Below are 23869 nucleotides of genomic sequence, written 5' to 3' on the forward strand. Positions count from 1 at the left end.
TAAGGGCTATTATAAAGAGGACAGTGATCAACTGTTCTCCATGTCCATTGAAGGCAGAGCAAGAAGTAATGGGCTTAATCTGCAGCAAGGGAGATTTAGGTTGGACATTAGGGAAAAATTCTAACTATAAAGGTAGTTTAGCTCTGGAATAGGAGGTTGTGGAATCTGCATCAATGGAGGTTTTTAAAAACAGGTTGGACAAACACCTGTCAGGGATGGTCTAGATTTACTTGGTCCTGCCTCAGCGCAGGGGGCTGGACTTCATGACTTCTCGAGGTCCCTTCCAGCCCTACATTTGTATGATTCTGCAGACAACTCTCCGCCGTTGTGTGTGGGCAGGGAAGGGGCAGGGGGGGATTGCTGTGGTCTGATATAGATCTAGGAAGTTCTACCACACAGGCGGCAGTACTTCCTCCAAACACTTCACTATATCAACCAATTGGCATCTTTGGTAGTGAGTCTTGCAGTGTGCTCAGGGATGACAGAGACGGGGCAGCGCTATACATCTTGGGACAAATTAACTGATAGGTTAGGCTCAGTTCTACTGACATCAGTGCAAATGCATCCACTTCTGCCAGGGATGAGTTTGGCCCCCTGAGCTCAATTGCAGGTATCAAAACACGCAGCTTTTCACATACCCACCTACATGTCGGTGAGACCTCTTCCTGTTCCCTTCCCTGATTCCCAGTCAGGCCTCTATGGCTCCTCATTTTTTTCTGGATTAAATTCCCTCCACTCTTGAGGCCTTGTTTCACAACCACTATCTGCTTAGCCAAGGAGGACTGGATTAACTTCCCTTCAGAGCTTATCAATGCTATTCCTTAACAGGAGCAAGGGATTGATCTTGAGCAAGACAAGGCACTTCCTCACCTTAGGCTCAGCCAGCTCAATAACTAACTCCCAGCCCAGAGACTGGCATTGCCAATTATTATTATTTTAGCACCTAGGAGACTCAGTCATGGACCAGGACCCCATTGTGCTAGGTGCTGGACACAGAACAAAAAGATGGTCCCTACCCCAAAGAGCTTACCCAGGTCTCCTCTAACTCATAAGGGCAGACTGTAAGCACAAACAGCTGATTGCTTTGGGGGCTCTTTGCAGACTTGGCCACTTCCTAGTTGGCTGTCTCTTCCGGGACATCAAAGGGAGAGGTGACTTTCTCCCCAATTTCCCTCCTGCTTCTCCTCCAGCAGCTTGCAGTACTTCAAGACTGTAAGGCAGGATGGAGAACACTGCCCCTGGCTGTACTAGGTGAACCTGATTGCATTGTATTTGATCATTCTAGAAGCAGCTGATCCAGACTAGAGCAGGCCTGGTGGGCAGTGTCTGGCCTGCTTTTCAGTGATCTGCACAAACTTCAGAGAGCTAGAGAGTGAAAGGAAAGCAACAGAAATCTACAGAAAATAAGAATCCTGAGCCCTGAGGTAAGTGAGCGCAGCAAATGCAGCAAAGTCATATGTGATGGTTTGGGAGGAAGTGTGTGCAAGTGATAAAGGAGTATAATTTGCACTGATTTCTCATTCAGTGGGTGTGCAAAATGAGGGTCACTCACATGCTGAGGAGGTGGACAAGGTGCAGAGCTGGAAAAGTAACTAATGGGGGAATGTATGAAAGTCAGGGGTGTGTGGATTTGGGGTGGGAGTTTGTTTACCGCTTCCAGCTTGCTGTTAATAATAATAATAATTTTAAAAAAAGTTGGCTGAGGATTGGAGACCTCACTCAACCTGAGGGCATTTCTCTGTCTGGATGTAATACAATAACTTTTGGACACAGGATTCAATCAATTCCAGAATTTCAGGGAATGTTCTAGGCATTGTTGGGCAGAATCCCACTGATTTGGGGGGAAAATCAGAAAACTGGTAGGCAGCATACAGGGGACACATAATGCTCCTGCTATCTGCTTAGCCAAGCCATAGCTTCAAGCACCTCTGCAATTGTCTATAGATTAAAGAACGGGTTGATGGCCCCAATTAACACTTTCCAGCATAACAGTAGCACATCTCATCTCTGCCCATCCTCGCAATAGAGTTTAACATGTTGACACCCTGAATGATTTATCCCCCAGACAGCAAGGAGAGAAATAATAATGGTGGGGGAATGGGGGGCTCAGAGATCCCCTGGCACAGGGTGGGGCAGAGAATGGAGGACTCTGATATGAGGTAGAAGGGGATGCACACAAAGCCCCTCATATGGGGAATATGGGGACCCTGGTATGGGGAGGAGAGCATGGGGGAATGGGGGAGCACACAGAATCCCACAGCATGGTGGAGAATAGGTACCCCTGAAATGGAGGGAATGAGGGCACAGAGAACCCATAGTATGTGGAGGAATGGGGAGATCACAGAACCCCGGGTGGGGTGGGGAATGGGGTACCCTGGTATGGGTGGAAAGAGAAATGTGAGGCATAAGGGGACAAAGGGGACATGGAGGAAAGTGGGGGATGGGGACACACACATAGCCCCTGGCATGAGGGAGTCTCTGAAATACAAGAGGACGGGGAGGCGGCACACAGGCAGATTGTGGGGAAATGAAGGAATGCAAAAAAACCCTGGTCTGTGCAGTGGGCTCAGCCTACAGAAGCTACAAATGTGTGGCCTCAGTTATTATTATTAAGAGTGACCTACAGACCCTAATGGAGCCTGGAGTCCCATCGTATTAGGCACTGTACATACACACATTCTGTGCCCTACAGAGTGCACAGTCTAAATAGACAAAGGATGGGAGGAAGGAACTATTCTTCTGCCCAATTTACAGAAGGGGAACTGAGGCACCCAGTGACTTGCCCAAAGTTAGAGCCCTGCGTGGGTACAAAATTTGTATCCGCATGCGATCTGCAAGCATGGTCTGTGGCTACCTGCAGATTTGCAGGGCTCTACTCAAAGTCACCCAGGAAGTCTGTGACAGAGCCAGGAACTGAGTCCCAATCTCCTGAGTGCCAATCCAGTGCCTTAACACCACCATCCTTCCCCGTTTCCCAGCTACGCCCCTGTCTGCCCGCTTGGGGTGTGTATTACACTGGTCTTGCACACCCGAATGGCTGCAAGTTACACCACTCCACCGCTGCTCACATCACCATGCACTTTTGCCCACTATAAGGAATTTGCCTGGTCAGCTATCAGCTGCCTCCGCTGGCTAATTGGTGCTGTCTCTGCGGGGAAGAGCTTGCCCTGCAGAAATCCTTAGCACACCTCTTCCTTATTGCCACGTCTTACAGCTGCCATGATAGTGCTCCTGCCACATGATCTATCCCGGGCATGTTCCTTGCTGAATGCACAACAGCAACAGAGTTTTGAATGAAACGCTCTTCTCTCCAGCTGGGGAGAATCCCCCACCAGAGCAAAGCAGCCCAAATGATCATGACGCTTTTCCTTTCTCCGTGCAACACGAGCCCACCGCCTGCAAACCAACATCCGTGAGGACAGCTGGAGCCAACCCCCCCTCCCTCTAATGTGCATATTCCTACGTCGCCTGCCTGGCACCATTCCGGGTGCAGCCCCTGCGCGGGCTATCTCGGAGGCAGGGGTGGGTGGGACTTGCACGCCTCAGATCCGCCTAGCTAAAATGCATCTGAAATTCCTCTGGTTAAAGTGTGGGGTGGAAGAAGAGGGAAGGGAGAGCCCCCCCCCCCCCGCCCTTTGCATGGCTTTACATGCAGCAGTACCATGCTAGAGGTCTCCACCGAGCTGCAGAAACAGGAACTAGCTGCCTAGGAAGGTTCCTCTTTCTTTTGTGCATCACTCAGATATCCCGGTGCAAAAAAAAAAAAAAAAAAACCACCCACCACCCCTGCAGTCTCCAGGCTCCTAGTTAATCCATACAAAACCGCCCCTCCGGACAGTCGGACTGGGAGCAGGGGGAAGGAAAAGGACGCCTGCCACGTCTCAAACCCCCCTCCCTCCCCGCCCCTTCGTCTCCCCCTTACAAGGGCAGATGGATGATGGAGACGGACAGAGAAGGTGATGCAAGAGCAGAGAGAGCGTTTGGAGCCTGGTACCAGCTGTAGCAGCTCAGTCCACAGGACAGCTGCATTGTCCCAGCCTCAGCTCTGCATCAGCGGGCTATACTGGCCAATCTCAGCCCTGCAGCCTGGCCCCCGGTCCCTACCCGCATCCGCCAGCAGAGCTTTGATGCACTGGAGTGGATCCCCCCGCCCCCGTTAGTCCTTAACCACCCCTGCTCTCGCTGCAGCAGTAGCCCCCTTCACGCTCCCAGCCTCTCGTGGGTTGACGGCACTAGGGTTTTTTTGTTTGGTTTTTAATGCTGCGTGTCCTTCTGGGCTGCGGGTGCTAAATGCTGAGCGCTGACAGGATGGAGGAGTTTCCAAGTGAGGAAGAGGAGCCCTGGTACGACCAGCAGGACCTGGAGCAGGGTAAGGAATGGTTTGAACCCACATCCGAGCCAGGGGGAGGACCTTTGGGAAGTGCAGAGTGCAGACATGCTGCAGGGGGGATAATGAGGGGGGAAGCAAATCCTCTTTCTAGGAGGAAAATAGTCTGCTCCCCACCACCCACACACCCCTCCTTATTTTCAAATCCCATCAACTCTGGTGCCTGTAAGATACCAGCATCTGGATGGAAATCTAAATGCAACCATCACAGGTATTTAATAGTGCATGGGAAGAGCCACTGTAAACTTCAAACCCTGGATATAGTGAGAGAGTCAGATACTGCTCCTTAGAGACTAACACATTTATTTGAGCATAAGCTTTCGTGGGCTACAGCCCACTTCTTCATATGCATCCGAAGAAGTGGGCTGTAGCCACGAAAGCTTATGCTCAAATAAATGTGTTAGTCTCTAAGGTGCCACAAGTACTCCTGTTCTTTTTGCGGATACAGACTAACGCGGCTGCTACTCTGAAATACTGCTCCGTTACACTGATGTCAATCTGGTGGAACTCCATGCACTTCAGTGGAGTTATACTGGTGTCAGATTGGCCAGGGCAGAATCCAGGCCAGAAAGTTAAAAAACCTAGATAGACTGTTTAAACTTTAGATAGATTAGATTAAATTAGAGAGAGTCAGGAGAGGCAGTTCAACCAAAAATCAGAAATGACTTATCCCAAATCGAGGACATATGGCAAATTTTCCAAAAGCTCCTGCAAGATTTAGGAGCTACATGCAATAGGACGTAGGCTCCTTAGCCCTGTAGGCACTTTGGAAGATTTTACCCATCTGCCTCAAAGGCAGCAAAGAACTGGGGAGGGGGAGAAATAGCAAAAGTTTAAAAAAAAAATCTGACTATTCACTTGTGAAGTTTTGTTTTAAAGCAACAGTCTGTGTTCATAATTCCACCTGAACATTTGCATTTGTTCCATACAGTGTTCATCCTAAAGGCTGGGGAGGGGGGTGGTTCGTGGCATTGTGTGTTTGGTGGTGGTGGGTGTTGTTTTTGCTTATCATATTTTGAGTCAAACTTCAGTAAATAAATGACTGCAAAAACTGCTCTCCCATTTCAGACCAGAGGCCCATGAATTAACTTAACTGGCTGTCTATGCTCAATGAAAATCAATGACACTAAAATAAGGTCACCAGTGTGATTTTTTGTGTGCGTTATATGCATAGATTGGGGTTGTTAACAGTCAACTGTAAATAAATAGTTGATAAGGTTGTCCAGCTGCATGTGTATTGCTAGTCAGCCATAACTACAGTAGATGGGGTTGTGATCTAAAGTTTTCACAACTTCAACTGAAGGGCAGGGGCTGAGGAATTAACAATGAAGACAGAGCCCTCCCAGTCAATTTCCAACTCTGCTTTCTCAGCTGCTGGAAGAGAAATATTGCTGGATAGCAGAACCTGTTTCACAAGATAGGATGCCTGAACTAAACTGGGACCTGGGTGGCCCAGACTAGTCAACTGAATAAATATTATGGGTTCTTGAATATCCAGGATTCACTTAGTTGGGGGCTTCTTCCCACAGCTCCTAAGGGCCCTAGGCCCTGCTATGGAACAGAAATGCAAACCAAAAAAAAAAAAAAAATTAATGTAGGAAACTTAGAACAATGAGGGGCTTGTTTATATTAGCCTTGTAACGGCCTCCGTTTCATGAGTCAGCATTTCTAATGTAAAACATTTACAACACTAAAAGTATCTTAAAACCAGGTCAGATTCACATCTCCATCACTCTGGTGTAAATCCAGAGTAACTCCACTGACTCCAGACTTACACCCACGTAACTTAGATCAGAATCCAGCCCTCAGTTTTTAGGGGATGGAAGAAAACAATGTTCATTTAAAGGGTTTGCAGTCTCCTATGCAAGGGGAGTCAGAGAAGCCCTTAATTGAAATCAATGAAATGGTACTACAGGGTAATTACAACAGTAATTAATCTGCATGATGCACAAAGCTCTTCAATAAGGACACTGCTATTACAGCATTTTTGTTACAGCCTAATAATGTATGGTCAAATCTTCAATGACACCATGCCGGTCATGGTGCTGTTAGTTCTTAGGAGGTGGCAGAGTGGAGGGGGAATAACTCAAGACGGAGTGAGATTATTAGGCATTATGCATTACTAAGAGGATCAGAATGCCAACGGCCCATGGGTCACAGAGAAAAGGCAGTGCTTGGCAGACAATGAGATGATAAAAGGATATTCTACAAGACCATTTATTTGGGCAAGGGCTGGGAGGGCGAAAGGCAAACTAGTACCAGGAGAGTGGAGGCGGTTTGGATGAACCCGTTGGTTGCTGGGACTTTATCATGATTTAGCAGTGTCATCAAATATTTATTACATTTATGCCCAAAACTGTTTGCTAAGCAATGGGCAGCTTAACTGGGAGCTCTGTAATGCTTATGTTTATTAACTACTTGGGTACCGGTAAGTGTGTAGCGTAAATCACAACTCCAGCGCTACTCCAAGCACCTGCTTCTTTCCCAATATGCCCTATGGAGCCCTCAGCACTTTAAAAATGTTGCTGAAATCATCTATTTTTTAAGAGAAAATAAAACTCCAATCATTTTCTTTCTGAAGCACCCTCGTAATTGCTAATTATATCCACCAGGCGCCATGGGGGTGCTAACGTATAAGAAGATTCGGTCTCTACCCCTAAGGAGCTTGTAGTATGTGTGTAGTTCATACACAGACAAAACAGTTCTGATGCATGATTTAGCTGATTTCACTGCAGAATGGTCTAAGCAGCTGTACTAAGGTCACCATCTCCCCTAGAGGTGTAGATTCAAATTCCAGCCCTGAAATCTGACAGCTTGTAAAGTCCAGCACCAGCAGGGAGATGGACCAGAGGATCTAATTGGACTGTTTCACGTCTATGATTTGTCTCTGGAGATGCTTTTGTGGTTTAAAAAAAAAAGGCTATTCTGATATAATTTAAACGATGCTACTGATTTCTGGGTTGTGCCTCTCCAATTCCACCAATGCTTCCTTCCACGTTGTCTTAACACAAACGACATTCCATTGGAGGATACATGCAGTATGAGCTCAGTTTAGCTACAGCATCATTTTCCATGGACTGGGGAAAGTCTTGTGACTTTAAGAAAGGAATAAAATAGGAGTGTATTGACAGTAAAGTTACGGAGAGAGGGGACAATGAGCCTTTCCCTAGCAGCTGGTAAAGGATGATGTGGTTAAAGAGACCTCATGCTCCATGGAATGTCCGTGCTGAGAGAGCTCCAGAGAGTGAGGATGAGCTGGAATTAGAAAACCCAACCTGGGGAGAATAAGGGACACCTTTTCTGTTCATTAAAATAGCATTTGCACTAAAAACAAACAAACGCATTCAAAGTAAATTGCACTTGGATTCTAACCAAGTGGACACCGAATCCAACAGCTCTTTCTACTCCTCTGCCGGGGTTCCTTCATCTTCCTTCTATGGACCTCCCAAACAAGTCCTTCTCTCTGTCATCCCTCTCCCTAGTCCTCAGAGTCCTGCATCTCTCCCAATGGACTCCTTGGTCATTCGCTCAGATCTACAGCCAAAAAGCACACAGTGCAGCTCAAGAAGAAGGCTGCAAAGGTGACATTTGCACTCCCCTGATCCTGGGCCAGATCCCCCTAGTGTCAATCAGAACAGCCTGGAAGCTGCTCTAAGTTATACCAGCTGCTAACAGTTTCAAGGGGCTAACACAGCAATAGGAGGGGTTGAGAGAAGTTGAAGGAAGCCCTGGTCATAATCCCTTTCCCTCAGACACATCTTCATGCTGGCAGCAGAGAGGGGGGTAGCATAGAAACTACTAAGCGAGATCTCTGCCACTCTACATCCCCCTACATTGGTGCGATCCTCCCATGGCCAGGTTTGCAGACTGTGCCATTCTGCACCAGTAGTGTGGTGCAAAGCAGCCTCGCTACAGTGCAGAATCTGGGCCTTGCAGCTTCAACATCCCTGAGATCTCCAGGCCTAAGTATCCTGCCTTATTCGTCCCCTGGGCATTTGTATTGCTTATTACATTACATACACCTCTACCCCGATATAATGCGACCCGATATAACACGAATTCGGATATAACGCGGTAAAGCAGTGCCCCGGGGGGGGGGGGGGGGGGGGTCTGTGCACTCCGGCGGATCAAACCAAGTTCGATATAATGCGGTTTCACCTATAACGCAGTAAGATTTTTTGGCTCCCAAGGACAGCGTTATATCAAGGTAGAGGTGTACTCAGAATGAAAATGACACAAGGTGCTGAGCACTCACAGCTCCCGTTGACTTACAGGGTTGAAGATGAAGTCACACGTGTTCAGCACCTCTAAAAATCAGGCCCTATATGTTGCCATGGACCCAAAACATGTGGGATGTGTAGCAGGATTACAGTCTGCATTAACTAACAACCACAGCGCCTGGTGTGCCTAGGAGACTCAACCCCCAGTTTTCTATCATAGTCTACATTAAAACATGGTGGTCCATAAAGCTGCAACTACCACTCCAGGAACGAACTAATCACTGCACTGGGGTGCCCAGGACATCCCAAGTTCCATCCCTCCTGATGCAACAACCCGGGCTGCACAGCTTTGGAGAGAAGTCACAAGCATCACCTGACCTCCTGGATTGCAGTGGTTGTTTCCTCCAAAGCTGCACAGTTGGAAGGACCCAGGATCTCTCTTATTTATTTATGAGTGTGACACTGAATGTGTCTTTGGGTAATGGAAAGTTTTCGGTGACTAATTGCTGAGCCACTTGAAAATCAGATGCTTAAAACAACAAGCACAGCACAGCAGACCGGATGGTCAGATACGATGTGGAAAAGGGAGCATATTTAGCTCTGCATCCCAGCTGGGGAAGAATTGAGATTCTCCGAATCTGAAAAGTTCCCTGTATAAAAATCCCCAAATCAGCTGTAAAAGGCAGGGCAGTGAGGTGTAGGAGGAGCCCACGTAGAATCTGTTTAGGAATCTCCTTTCATAATCCCACGTAGAAGCTCCTTTCAACACCATCTGCTAAAATTCAGGCACATATTTCCAGATGTGGGAGGCAGGAATTAGAAGAGAGGAAAACCAGATGGATTCTCTGCGTCTCCAGCCCAGCTGACCAGAGGTATTTCTCCTTGGCTAGGCTGTGCCTGGAGGATTTGCTGTATGAATCCTAAAGGACATTCCAGCCATAGCAGACCACATTATTACTGGGTCTAGGAAAGTCAGAGCCTAAGAGCAACTGACCATTTAGAAACAGCCCAGTCAGTCTGATGCACCATTCTCCCATGGACATGACTTCGGTTCTTCATACTTTTCCTCAGTACCAGACAGAGTTGGCTGGTGACAGGGAGATGGATTTTATCCAGTGTGGCAGACTGAGGGGGAACCACTCAGAGCGAGAAGGCAAAAGGCCCAATCTTGCTACCACTAAGGCGATGGAAGCATTCAGGTTGACTTTCCACATGAGGTGGCGGGGATCAGGCTCCAAGTTAGAAACAAGGCAACCCAGCCCAGAAAAACTAGTTCCAATTACAATATTTAATTAATATTTAACAAATATTAGTGTTAAGATGGGGGCTCAATCCTGCTAAGTGCTGAGTTCTCATCAGTGATCAGACCCTTTGCATATAATGGGACAGTTCTGCTTAACATGTTCTGCTGTGCACACCTCGCTCGCGCACTTTCAGAGGCCACCAGCCTCCATAGCTACCAGAGTTTTAAATGAAGAGGGGAAGGGGGAAGCAAGCTCCCCCAACTCCCTTTGGAAGCCCCTAAGCATAAATTTCTTTCTGACCAGTGGGACTTAATGCAGCTTTGTGATCGCAAGGAATGCATCTTTCTGCTAGAGCTGCGCTGCCCTTTAGACACACTCAGAAAATCTACACAGCTCAGGGCTTTAAGGCGACGTGCAGTAGCAATGTGCAGTCTCTTCTCAAACCCAAGCAACCTGCCGGGCTTAGCTGCAGAAGCTGGTGTTATATTTGCTCTTTCATCCGTGCACCCCATTGCCTGGAAAATGTTCTGAAGGAGAAAGAGCGCAGGGCCTCAAATTTCTGATCCTTGCACCTAGTGCAGCTGTTTGTTTGTTTGTTTAAGCAAATTTAGTTTTTGTAAAAGGTGCTGGACAATAGCCCTAGAGACTGAATTCCTCTGTGTATCTAAGAAATAGGTCAGATCCCCTAATGGTATAAATCAGCACACTTCCACTGACTTCAGTGAAGCTGTATCGATTTGCACCAGTCAGGGATCTCATCTGCAGGGTACAGGATGGCCACTAACAGTGCAAGCTTCCCCTCTACAGCCCTGGTAACATGCCCCGTCCTAGGAGTGAGAGGGTTCAGTCTGCAGGCCCATTCAGTCATCTCTGACCTCTCTCTGCCAGTTATGGCAATATTGTTATCGTAAGTGTCATGGGGTGCTGTTACACATAGTCTTCCAAGTTCTTTTTCTAAGTATGCAAGCAAATGTTCAGTCCTGGGAAGACATGCTTGGTTGTTGTTGGCTTGAAGTTATGCAAGGGTCTCTGTAGAGGCAGTGGTCCTTGGAGGTAGAGCTTGTGCAAGCAACAGAGGAATTTGCTCTCTGCCTTGGGCTCTGGTTAGAGTTAGTTCTTGAGGCAGAGCTGCTCCCTCGGCATTGGTGTTGGGCAGAGACTCCTGAAAGAAGGTATTGCCCTGCATGTCGTTTGTGTCAACCTCTGTTCCAGGACTGGGAAGCCAAACAGCAAGTCCCAGACATCTGCCACCACAAGGGACAATAATATTGGAAGAAGGGGCAACAATATTTTTTCCTTATGTAGATGCTTGTCTCATGGTTGCAGAGCTAGCTGCACTTCTATAGTCTCAGTGCACCCCTTCAGGTTTCTGGCCTTGTGCTTTTATTGCTCTTAGGGTGAAATCCCATGATCCTCCTGCTCCTAGATTGGGTCCTTAACTACTGTAACACATGTACCAACCAGGATTACTCAACACGTGTGACTGGACTTGAGCGTCTCTGGTTCTTCCTTTTGGGAGCTGTGACCAGCAGTTAATACAGAGACCCAAAACAGCACTCTCAAAACAAAGTATTGTTTAATCTTAACTGTAGAAACACAGCACAACATAAGGGGAAAGGATTTTTAAAGCAACCAAAAGATCTTCACACAGCTCTCTTACCTGGAGTCTTAGGTAGGCTTAACTTTTCCCATGTTTCTGTTTGAGAACCACTCCTCAACAGCAACCACCTCCTTCCTGATTGAGAACTTTTTACCCCAAACAGTCCTTTGTCCCAATTTTCCGGGGCTTGGATCCTATAATCAGGGACCCCTTGCCCACACCCTTGATGAACTGGTCCACTGAGCTCAGCAGGGTGTCAAAGGAGACACTTCAAAATGGCTGGCTCTAGCAATAGGGGGGCGGGGCGGAGGGAAATGGGTGGCTATCTGAAGCCATCATCCTCTTTCCTGCATATGCGCAGCCAACCTCTTCTTGAATTAACCCCTTGTATTCACACTATAACCCCTTCTTACAACAGTCAGACTTGACCCGAGGAAGAGCTCTGTGTAGCTTAAAACCTTGTCTGTCTCACCAACAGATGTTGGTCCAATAAAAGCTACGACCTCCCCCACCTTGTCTCCCAATATCCTGGGACCAACACAGCTACAACAAGACTGCATACATCAGTCCGACAAATGTATACAATTCATACATTATTACAGGCAGCTCCAAATCCATCACAGCTTGTCCACCAAGAACTGGACTGAGATCACTAATTCATTTCATGTAGGTCACTCAATCACCTCCAGCTGATAATGACTTTCTGATACTAATTGCTAGGCTGTTTTTGAACTAACAATCTAAAGCAGTGGTATTCAACCTGTGGTTGGAGGCCGTAGACTATGTCTAAGGGGTCTCCGAAAGGTTGTCGTTATCACAGAACAGTGGTTTTCAACCTGTGGTCTACAGACCTCGGGGGCAGGGGGAGGGGAAAGGTGGGGTCCACAGACTATGTCTAAGATTTCCAAAGGTGTATGTACCTCCATTCAAAATTGTTTAGGGGTCCGCAAATAAAAAAAAGGTTGAAAAGCATTGATCTAGAGGGAAGTGGCTTTATAGCCTATTCCCTACCCCGGAAACAACTTATGCTAGAAGGATTGTGCATGGCCTGAGTTGAGAGGCACAGATTCAACTGTGAGTAAGGGACCCTCAAGCCCAGCCAAAAGAGGGGGAGATTCTGGCCATATACCCCCTGTATCATCTTTTCCTCTACTGGCCACTGACTGTAGCTTTGGACTAATGGGACTTCTAGACATTGAATATGTGGCTGTGAAAAGACAGAGAACAAAGGAAATAAATGACAGGCAAGAATGTGGTGAGGATGTGTGTACTGTTTCTTTAAAACTAAAGCAAGAAGCCAGGCAGGAGGGGTACTAGGGGAAATTATAGGCAGATGCTCTCTGGTGTAGCAGAGAGAGAGAAGGTAAGGTAGGGATAATTCTGTTTTCCTTATTCTTCTGTTTAAGTTCTTTGTTCGGTGCTAAAAGAAAGCGACTCTTTCTATACACCGTCGTCATATGACAGAGCACACAGGGCAATCAGAGGCAGAAGTGTTGGTAGGTAGGTGGCTTCCAAGCTTGCCACATCTGAAGGACTGCTGCTGGAATAGCATGGGTATCAGTGTGGTAACTCATCAAGAGGCCAGCCACTAACTGCTCTGCATCCATTGTCCCCTCCCGCAAGAATGCTGCTCAGAGGCATGGAGCCAACTCTTGCTGATGAAATGGAAGGCAAAGACAATAGGGCTGGTGGCGATGGCCCGGGAGAGCCGGAAGCACTGAAAGACATCAACTCAATGTAATAAGTAGTAGAAGGGAAGGAAGAATGTACAAGACACTTGCATAGACAGCCAGAGGCACAAGCACAACATTAGGGGCATGAATCTCTTTTAAAACCAGTGCCGCTCCATTGGCTTCCTGACTTACACCAGCGTAAAGGAGAGGAGAATCAGACTGTCACTGGGTGGCTGGCCCCAGTAAATGAAGCCGGTCCAGCTCCCCTGTGCCAGAGCAGGTGGTTCCATTAGACCAGTGAAGAGGGTGGGGCAGCACTTGGGGGCGCCAGAAGGTCAGGGAATCAGAGCAGACTGGTTCAGTCAGGAAGGGCAGGTGAGAGCTGCCAGAGAGCAGGGGAGTGTAGGAGTCCCAGAGGGAAGCATAAAGTGGTTTCTGGCTGGCATCCCCAAGCCCATGAGCCAGGGCTGGAGAGGGTGAAAGGCAGGGGAGCAGCAGAGGTGCTTACCCTCCATCATCTCCGGGGATGGACAGCTGGACCCACAGGAACGATGAGAGGGCCGGCCGGCCGAGGGAGGGGGGTGAGGGATACTCCCCTGGAAAGGATGCTCCCAGCAAAGCGGTTGTGGGGGTTCCCACTGGGAAGAGCAGGGTTACGCTCCAGTTTGAAGGGCTGGGGGGGCTGTGCTGGTCCAGGGACAGGAAAAGACAGACAGAGTTGGGGCTGTGCTGGGGAGCACTGAGAGGGGCCACGGCTGCACTGGAGAGCAGTGGTGTGGTGAGGGACAACAGGGCTGTATTTGATGCTGGGGAATACTGGATGTGGCTGAGGGGCTTTTGTTATGATTTATATGCACAGGGGCCATTTGCCCTAAGAAAGACTATTGGACTATTTCTGGGGACACTGAGGCAGGTGCACTTGTCACATGGCAGCTTGCCACAGGAAGATGCTCCAGGCCAGGCCACCTTCTGACACGGACCCTTAGTAGTTTACACGGAGGTGCTTCTCCCTGAAGAATTTGTCAACTGTAGGCAAATCTTATCAGTTGATCTGGCTAGGGAAGCTTCTTCTCCTTTCCCTGTAGAGCTGCCTGGAGGAGGACACTGCACAGGAAAGTTTCAGCATCCTCTTATCTCCCGGGCAGCTGAGGCTTTTTATTTCTTTATGAAACGTTTATGATAGGTGCCCGATAACGGAGAGTCAAAGTGACCAATCGCTGAGCCACTTTGAAACCACTGTGCCTAAAAGACAAACACAGGCGAGAGGCTGTGACAAAGCAGCTGTTTAGACAAGAGGTGGAGAATGGCACGGAAACGCACTGCTCCCATTGGAATCAGTGGCAAAACACTGGGTGCCTTCTGCAGGAGCAGGATTAGGCCCACTGGGTTTATATACGTGTGTGTACACAGGCACTCACAAAGCGAGAGAGAAAATCCTTGTGATAGGTTAGTGTTCCAAAGTGACCCCTGCCAGGAAAGTCTACACCTGTGACCATTCAGAGGGGAATTTCTCCATGGGGTAGAAGAGAAGAAAGAGAAGCTAATGGAGGCAAAAAAGAAGCTATTTCTCTTCTCCATTAGCAAAAGGAGAGAGATGGGGAAGAGGGAAGGAATATAAAGAAGGAGGGTTAGATTGCAAGAGAGAGTGAGCAACAAATGCTGGAAAAGTTGGAGGGGGCAGATTCACTCAAGCTGCCACAGGGAGGTGCAAATTATACTTCCCTGGGCCAGCCTTGCCCCTGTGCCCTGGGAAGGTAGGTTGGGGTTTTCCACTGGGTGGAGGATGGCAGCTTAGGGTCTGTCTGCACTACACGCACTACAGCAGCACAGCGACAGAAGGGGTTTTCCCATTGCTGTCGTAAATCCACCCCGGGGGCATAGGCCAGCTTAACGACGTCTCTCAGGATGGTGAACTGTTCACAGCCCTGAGCGAAGGAGCTGGGACAACCCAAGTTTTAGATGTAGGCCAGGCCTTAGTTTGTGGCTGGGGCTCCATAGTAGCCTGTCACACACAGGCTCTGAAGCACCTGGCATTGGCCACTGTTGGAAGACAGGATATTGGGCTAGATGGACCATTGGTCTGCCCCAGCATGGCCGTTCTTATATTCAGGCCCCTGATCCAGCACATGCCCCAGCTGCCCAAGCCATGCTCCAACCCCAGCCAGCTGCTCACTGTGTGGGCTGCACTAGCTCCCACTCCTGGCAAAGGGGAGGTTGCAGCAGGTATGCACCACCACCACCTCTCCCTCCATGGATTTTCCACTGCCAACAGCCTCTGCCATAGAGGCTGGGGGATAGCGGAATCCAACTCAGAGGCTACACAACAGGGTATTGGGGAGGGACGCAAGTGAGGCCAAGAAAGGACAAAGAAAAGGAATGACAAAAGAAAAAGTCCCAGCAAATCTCATTAGCTCAGCAATGACATCCATATGCATCATGGTTGTTCATGATTATTATAACCCATTTGAGATGAAGGAGGGAAATCAGGGGGAGCTGGCTCTGCCTCTGGTGGATTTAATGACTAGAGCGGGTCAGAACACTTCCATTTTGCAGAGACTTCTTAGTTCCTACGAGGTTTTTGTTGGTGGGGGGAGGAGGAAGACTGTGCACACATGCATGCAGCCTGGTAGTTACGGTGATCTGGGATGAAAAACTCTGCTCTAAGTCAGGCAGAGCAAGGACTTCATCCTGGATCTGATACACCCCAGGCCAGGTGAGACAGACAGACACACACACACACACACACACCCCTTCCCAAATCAAAAAGCTCTGGGTTTGATCAAAAAAAAAAACCCAGACATTTCATTTTTGCAGACACCAAAGGTTTCGGTGTCATTCCAACGCAAAGCTAAACAAAATCTCAAAACCTCAAAAGTTGCCATGGAACAGAATGTCAAGCCATGCCCCTCTCTCCTGGCACTACTCCATGTGTCCCTGCCATCCCTGCCTCAGTTATTTTGGCTTTGAAATGTGTCAGATTGCACCACATATTACACCTATTTAAGGAGCAATTCCCCAGGGAGAGCGCACCTGAATCACCCTCCCCCTACAAGAGCTTTATCCACCCCAGTACACACACTGCAGTTTATTCAGCATCTTGCAGATTTCCGTCAGTTGGAGCTTGTTCTCGCTGTACTCTGGTGAGTTCCATTGTTAAGGTTTCTTGAGAGCTCTAAGCTCTTAATGTACAGACTCACTGCATTGCCTGTGGTGGAGCAGCGACCATGGTAATACAATATGCAAAGCCTCACTGGAGCTGATCCTCATTGCAATGGGCCCAGAATGCACCAACCCCCATTAAAATCATTCGGGCAGATCCCCAGTGGCTGTAAATCAGGGTAGTTCTATTTATTTAGATTTAAAATGATAAAGACACTTCTCCAAGGCTCTTGGCGCCCAAACATTGTACTTACTGTATAATTAACAATTAAATTCAATCTCAGCGGCATTCAAATCATCTGTGCCAACTACCACCTTCAGCAACTAGGTTGCAGACCCGCAGCTTTCTCCAGAGATGTTCTCAAGCAGGTGCCTTTTACAGCGTGCCTGGAAAAAAAAAAAATCACCAACTTTGGCCTATTTCAGACCGAGGTGGGGAGCAAATTCCAGAGTCCCAGCGTCCTCCCTGTGAGATGTTCCCTCTCCCTTATAGCAAGAGGATCCAGCTCAGGTGCCCTAGCTGACTGTAGCTGTGGCCACATGGCACAGGGAGAAAGCCAATACCAGGTCATTGGGCCTTACACTCCACCTGGAGACCAATGAGTGCACTTAAATCAGTGGAGCGACACCAGTTTACACCAGCTGAGGAGCTGGCCCTTTGATCCCTGTTGTCAATGGCTAGACTTCAGCATAATGCCATGATGGATGAATCTGGCTCATTACAACAAGCAGCGGAGGGTCCGGGTGGGGGGGTTAAAGCTGCCAAGCAACTGCTCCTCCCTTTGGCTTCCATTAGAATTGCAGGGGCTGCTTTTTGTAGCCTAAATAGCTCAATTATCTAAATGTAAAAGAGAAAAAAAAATCAGAACTACCTGCTCCGTACGACAGGATCATATCCTCCTGCGTAAGGCCATGTTAATAAGGAGCCCTGCACAGTTCAAGGATCACAATTCTAGCAGCAGGGAGCAGGCAAAACAAACATCAGACCCCCAAATCCCCCAAACAAACCAATGTCTTGTCAGATGGTGAAGGGAAATACCCCTCGGGGTTGGCCTCTGCACGGGAGTCCGTGTTCCACAGACTCAGCCCAGAGGGTGGGGGGCACCAGTGACATTAAGTCACCCTTGTGCCTTCTCTCTCGGGGGTTGCGCTATGCAGGCTGGTGCAGCAGCCAGTGTAAAGCAGAGCGGCCAAGAGATGTTCGATTCTATTTCATGGCAACCCTTATATGCTGGCAATGAATGTGTCTTTGGCTATGCCCGGATACCTGGCAGAAAGAGCCACCTGGGAATGCCCCAGACATACAGTCTGATCCACCATCCATTGAAGTCAGTGGAAAGACTCCCATTGCCTGCAGGAGGCTCACTGGGGGTTTTCCCCATGAGGCATAAGGACAGCAGAATACCCCTACACTGCCCCCTCTTTCAGATCCCAGGGTAGGGGTACCCTAAGCATGTGACTAGAGCTGTCCTGGGCTGCTGCAATAGCCTTGGAGTAGTTTTAACTTATCCCGGAGACTGGAATGTTCCCCAGCTGCCTCCTGAATCCAAGGGGGTGCAGACTAAAAAGGCAGCAGTGAGCTACCTCGCTTTCCTGCTGAGTTCAGCTTAGCAGCCCCTCAGAATCAGAGCCCTTCTCCCCTGCCCAGTCCCTCCACTCATCTAGCCCTGGCCTTCTCTCTGCCACTCCACACAACCTGATCATTGTTAATGCCAGAGCTTCTCTGCACCCCTCAGCATCTGCAATAAGCTTCCTGCATCTCCCAACTCCAGAGCAAAGCACACCTTCCCTCCCGGGGCTCTTATTATCTGCATAATAGCCTCAGCTACCAATGCCTATTTAACTCTGTAGCTGTATCCTAGGTCTCTGGTAGGGGCCAAAGGAGGCCCTGCAAATGAAGCTGTGCTGGGTGAACCGCAGTGGCCATGTCAGAGCCCATTACCGAGGGCAAGAGAGCCTTACGCCTGGTCTACACTACACAGTTTTGTCAACCAAAGTCAGCTTTTGTCTGAAATGCTCCTCCCGCCGATGTAACTCCCCTGCTATGCCGACATAATAAGAGCACCTCAACGAGAGGCGCTGGGCTGATGTTGGTGTAGTTAGGGTGGGTTCTTCACAGCGGCTGTTGGCTGTTATTCTTGTCAATTTCACGGCTCCAGCCAACTCCCGGGCTGCTGCCTGGTCTCTGCTCCAAGCCAGGTTGCCACCCAGGCTCCAGGTTTAGGCTGCTGCCCAGGCTCCCCAGTCAGAGCCCTGTAGGGTGACCAGATAGCAAGTGTGAAAAATCGGGATGGGGGGGTAATAGGAGCCCATATTAAAAAAAAGCCCCAAATATTGGGACTGTCCCTATAAAATCAGGACATCTGGTCACCCTAGAGCCCTGCTGCCCTTGAGGTTCTAACTCCCTGCTGGGAGCCCAGCAGCTGACTGGACTCCCGGTGCGGATCTCCCCGCCAAAGGCAAGCAGCCCCGGGCCGCTTCCCCTCCACTCCTGGCTGGGAGCGCTGAGGTGAGAAGCCTGGGGGGCAGCTGGGCTCCTGGTGGGGAGGTGCATGGAGCTGAGAGCCCTGGCTCCGAGTCCTCACACTGCCCCTCTTCAGTCGGTGGAAGCGCTCCTGGTGAGGACGCACACCTGCGACAGAAGGAGGGTAACGTGGACATCGGCCGCTGCAGTAATTAATGTGGTGGCTGTAAGTCGACCTAGCATAGGTCGACTTATCTTGGTAGTGTAGACATAGCCTTAGTTTGTATCTGGATTGTGGCCCCATAATTCACACTTGCTGAAGGGGTGAGTTGTCTCGCACTCTGTGTGCAGAAGGGGAGTGGAGGTAGGTTTCAGTAGAACAGCTAAATCAAGGAGATGGACACAACTAAATCCTTGTGTAACACTCTAACCACCCCCTGAATGATCTGTGGGCAAAAATAAAACAGGCAGCCATTTCCAAGGTCTCAGCAGCTAAGAAAAAAGGAATGGGGCATCGGAGTCCTGCTGAGCAGGAGTCAAGCTTGGCCATAGGTCCTGCTGGGACCTATGTGAAGAAAGATATTAGGGAGCTGCCGCCAGCTCCCTGGCTGCCCACGCACATCCATGTGCCCACAACAGCTCTTGGTGGGAGGGAAGAGCCAATCAAGAGACCAACTGAAGTGGGTGAGAGGAGACCCAGATCTGAGAAGAACTACAGACGAGGCAATACGGTCAATGGCACTGCGGCTGGTGGGCTGCATTTGTGTTGGGGCCCTGGATGGTGGAGGACTATAGGGTTGAGTCAGGTTACAAGTACCAGAGCAGATGATCCTCCTCTTTCCTGCCTTGCATCTCTTGGCCCCTTACCCACTCTCTTTCAAAAAAATGGAGGGGGGGGGGGGAGACGACAGTTTTCTGCCTCTGAGCTGTAGAATCTCTTTCCACCTCTCCCCAGACACTGCCTGTTTTCTAGTTCAATTATTGCCGACAGGGTCCTTTAAATTATGATGCAGGATCCTGTGCGGCCTAATCCACTTAACTCAACCCCAGCTGATTAAATTGGATGCCATATGGTGGGAAAGAGCTGATGTAATCCCGCACAGAGGGGGAGTCTCTTGCCTCATTACCCGGAGCGCAGCGTGGACGCCTCTCTTCAGGTTTCTCTGTGCTGGGGGGGCCTTCCTTGCCAACCAGATCGGGCTGGACAGGAGATTTGCAACATGTCTATGATGGGCAAAAATACATGATCTGGGGAGGGATGGGGGAGTGTCAATGGAAAATGCGGTTAACCACAACCCAAGCAGCTGAAGGAAAAGCAATTCTCTCCAGCCCAGCTGGAGTCTAATATACCATTCCCCCGTCTCTGTCAGGCATTCGGTCCCCTGAGAGCACTTTGGAAATTGGGGGCTGTTTCATGGCTAAAGGAAGGTGAAGGTCGTCTATGTACCAGTAGTTGGGCCGATATATTGATTACATTCATTCCAGTGATTGCAGCCCTCAGACCTGGTCACTCTGATAGTCATTAAAAGGTCAGATCTCAGATTAACCCCCACAGGACAGTCCATGGCTGGAGAGCAGATTTGCAGGGAAAAGGGAGAAGGATGTGACTGCCAGCCAACCAGTACAGGACAAGATCCAGAGAGCTAGCCCTGTCTATAATTTGAGGTTTCCCAGCACAACCAGCCAAGGTGCATTGCCATTTGCCACATACACAAACAATCTTCCCACATAGGCTGCATTATGTCTACAGATAAAATCAGAAAGTGCCAGAACTAATTAGTAACAATAAAATAATACCTTGCACCATCAGTAGAGCATCATTCCTCTGAAGATCCCCTAACAAGTGGTAGATATAATCCCCATTTTGCAGATGGGGAATCTGAGAGGTTAAGTGACTTTCCCTAAATCATATGGCAAGTCAGTGGCAGAGGTGGGAATACAACCCAGGAGTCCTGACTCCCAGGCCATGTCTTCACTACAAAATTATGTCGACCTAACTTATGTCGGCACACAGCCACTGCAGTTATTAAATCGCTTGTGTATGCGCACGCTTGGCTCTTTGTTTGGCAGTGCGCGTCCCTCACCAAGAGCGCTGCTATCGATTGTATTGTCAGGGTGGGGCATTGTGGGATGGCTCCGGAAAGCCAGCAACAGTCAACATAAGCAACGCAGTGTCTACTAGGGTGACCAGATGTCCCGATTTTATAGGGACAGTCCCGATTTTTGGGTCTTTTTCTTATATATGCTCCTATTACCCCCCATCCCCGGTCCCGATTTTTCACATTTGCTGTCTGGTCACCCTAGTGTCTACACTGACACGGCGTCGACTTAATTACATTGACCGTGACTCTACGCCACTCAGGAAGGTGGGCGTTACTAAATCGGTGTAGAGAGGCACTTACGTCAATGGGAGCCAAGTTTAAGTGAAGACAGTTCCACAACGCATGGCAGCTTACATTGACCTAACCACATAGTGGACCAGCCCTCCGGCCCCTGCTCTAACAATTAAATATCACTACCTCCTAATCGACTGCCAAGTCAAATTAACCTCTGGAAGAAGCTGCAGATGCTTTAGGCCACAGCATAGCTATCCTGAAATTCATCCTACATTTGGTCATTTAGGGGTCAGAGTGGGTGTTGTAATGTACTGGGGAAATATAAGTGTATCGGGCCCAGTTTCTCATATTCACCGCAGTATTGCCAACCCCAAGCATTCTAAAATCATGAGCCAGGCCCCTTCAAAAAAAGGAGACTTTAAAAATCAGGGCTTTGGAACTGTGCTCCGGCTCCAGAGCAAAAACCTGCAGCGCTACTGCTCCGGAGCTGCTCCGCGCTTCAGCTCTGGGCTCTGCTCCAAAGCCCTGTTAAAAATAATAAAACTGTGAAGTTCATCTTATTTACTTTCTGGTGCTGGAGCCTGTAGGGTCTACATTTTCAAGGTTTTCTCTTCAACCATGAGGGTTAGCAATTCACTTTTTTTAAAATGAAAGCTAAGAGTCTCACATAATCACATGACTCCAGGAGCTGGGGCTTTCAGAAAAACACCAATTATTGTGAGACTCACAGAAATATTGTGAGAGTTGGCAACACTGCGTTACCAGGCTGAAAGGCAAAGGGCTTGTTTTTATTTACCACTGGGAGGCTGCAGGGGCAGGGGGAAGAACAGCGAGCATGTGAGTGACTTGGAGACATTGCAGAGTTACTAGCCCTATTTGGGGAACTCAGCAGATGCCAGTGAGTAAACTTACTGCCCTGATTGTAGCATATTAGACGCAGCCCCGCCAGCACAAGATCTAAACCCTATGGAAGCTGGGTGCAGTTCCATAAGAGCTAATCATAGGGAAGGCATTTGGAACAGGAACTCGCTAATTCCATTGTAAAAGCTGAGGCCTAAGGGGGGGGGGGGGGACTAGAGGGGCTCTGGTCTCTCCCTCCTACCATAGTAACAGACTCCAGCAGTGATCGCCCAGAGGGACTGCTCATTAAAGCGCTGTGACAGCAAGCAGAGAGGGTGGGATTCAATTAGCACCTCAGTGCCAGCACTGTCCCTTCTGCATCCCGCCAGGGAGGGATAATTGGGACAGCTACCCCTGCTGCTCTCCCAGTGACTAGGAGAGAGAGCCTCGCCTGGAAAGACAGGCAGACTCAGGAGCTAGCCAAGTGTCTGAATCGCATGCCTGGAGGATGAAAAACTTGGGAACCAGTTAAGTGGCCAAATGCCAATTTGCCCTCCAGGCAGCCACTCCACACCGCTGCCTCCGATGCCCACAGACAGACATAAGGTGCCAGGACAGCCAGTGACAAAGCCAGCTGTGCGGAGGCTCATGGAAGAGACCGCACTGTCTCCCCCAGGCTGCAGGCAGATTTTATTACTCATGTCACTATTCGTGGGCAAGGGATACTGGGGGAGGGCTAGCCACTGCCTAAAGTGGAGAAAAAATATTTACTGAGGATTCCCCCCCCCCAAGGACTTCCAGGTGCTTTACACACTATGGGTTCAACCCTAAGAGGTGCTGAGCACCCCAACTCTCATTGACCTCAACAGTGAGAGTGGAAGGCACTAAACATCTTGCGAGATCAGCCCTTGCGGGCTCCTTCCGCCATCCTGAGCCCTGCTACAGTCCTATTAGGGCACAAAGAGGCCATCTAGCTGGCTTAAATAGCCAACTGGGGAGTCCCTTGATGTATGGGGACTCCAGGAGTGGCATAAAACCTGTATAGTTGGCAGGACACAACCCTCTTGCATCAGGAATTGCATTGAGGAGACGTGGCCAGAGTCTCCTGTGCTCCAGTTCTCCCCAGCCATTGCAAGTAGGACGTAGTTTAGAACAGCCTCAAGGTTGCCCTATATTACATCAGGGGCTGAGCTGGCCCCTTTGCAATTGGGTGAAGCAGAGGATTGAGCCCTCATTGAGGACTCTAGGACTGGCCCCTGTATACATACAGCACCCTGAAATGCAGCCAACATTTGGAAAATGGAGAACAGCAGACAACCAACCAACCAACAGTGCATGGCACCACGGTGGGGGGAGCAAAATCGTGGTCTCAGGAGGTACCCAGGCAAACCACAACTATTACCAAAAGTGCCCTAGTGTCCAGGCAGAGATGACAAGAACTTGGTTTTCAAGGTCTCGTCTGAACAGCCCACACCTCAGCAGCTCTACCCAGTTGCCCTGCTGGTATTCAGACCTCTGGTTCCAGGGAGCCCCAGTCTCAGCAATTTGTCCCTTTACTTTTCAGACCTGCACTTGGCAGCCGAACTGGGGAAGACGTTGCTGGAGCGTAATAAAGAGCTGGAGGATTCGCTGCAACAGATGTACGCAACCAATGAGGAGCAAGTGCAGGAGATAGAGGTACAGATACTGCCGAAGCCCAGGATAACTCCCTGCTGCTGTTGCCATCGGAGGGGATTGGCTGTGAGAAAGCGAGGGACATTTTAGCCACCTCACTGCAGCCAATGGGACCTGCTAGGCTGTTAAGAGAGTGGAGGGATGTGCTGGGGGGGGGAGGGGAGTTAAAACCACATATGGAAGGGACTGAACCAGTGGTGGATTAAGTCCTAATACAGCAGATCAGCCAGTCTGGGCTCCACACTTGGAGGGTCCCTCTGCCCCCCCAATTG

At 49.2% G+C, this 23869-nt stretch overlaps 1 protein-coding gene across 1 annotated transcript in view; it reads left to right on the top strand.

Moving 5' to 3' along the window:
- Positions 1-3860: 3860 nt before the first annotated feature.
- Positions 3861-23869, top strand: part of CDR2L (cerebellar degeneration related protein 2 like) — a 29401-nt gene continuing 9392 nt past the window's right edge. The window contains exons 1-2 of the mRNA XM_024215209.2: positions 3861-4369; positions 23488-23600. Of these exons, the coding sequence (XP_024070977.2) occupies positions 4291-4369; positions 23488-23600 (192 nt within the window). The 5' untranslated portion in view covers positions 3861-4290. The remainder of the gene's footprint in view (positions 4370-23487; positions 23601-23869) is intronic.

The sequence above is a fragment of the Terrapene carolina genome, unplaced genomic scaffold (assembly GCF_002925995.2).
Source record: "Terrapene carolina triunguis isolate 2854851 unplaced genomic scaffold, T_m_triunguis-2.0 Scaffold192, whole genome shotgun sequence".
In the NCBI taxonomy this organism is placed as follows: domain Eukaryota; kingdom Metazoa; phylum Chordata; order Testudines; family Emydidae; genus Terrapene; species Terrapene triunguis.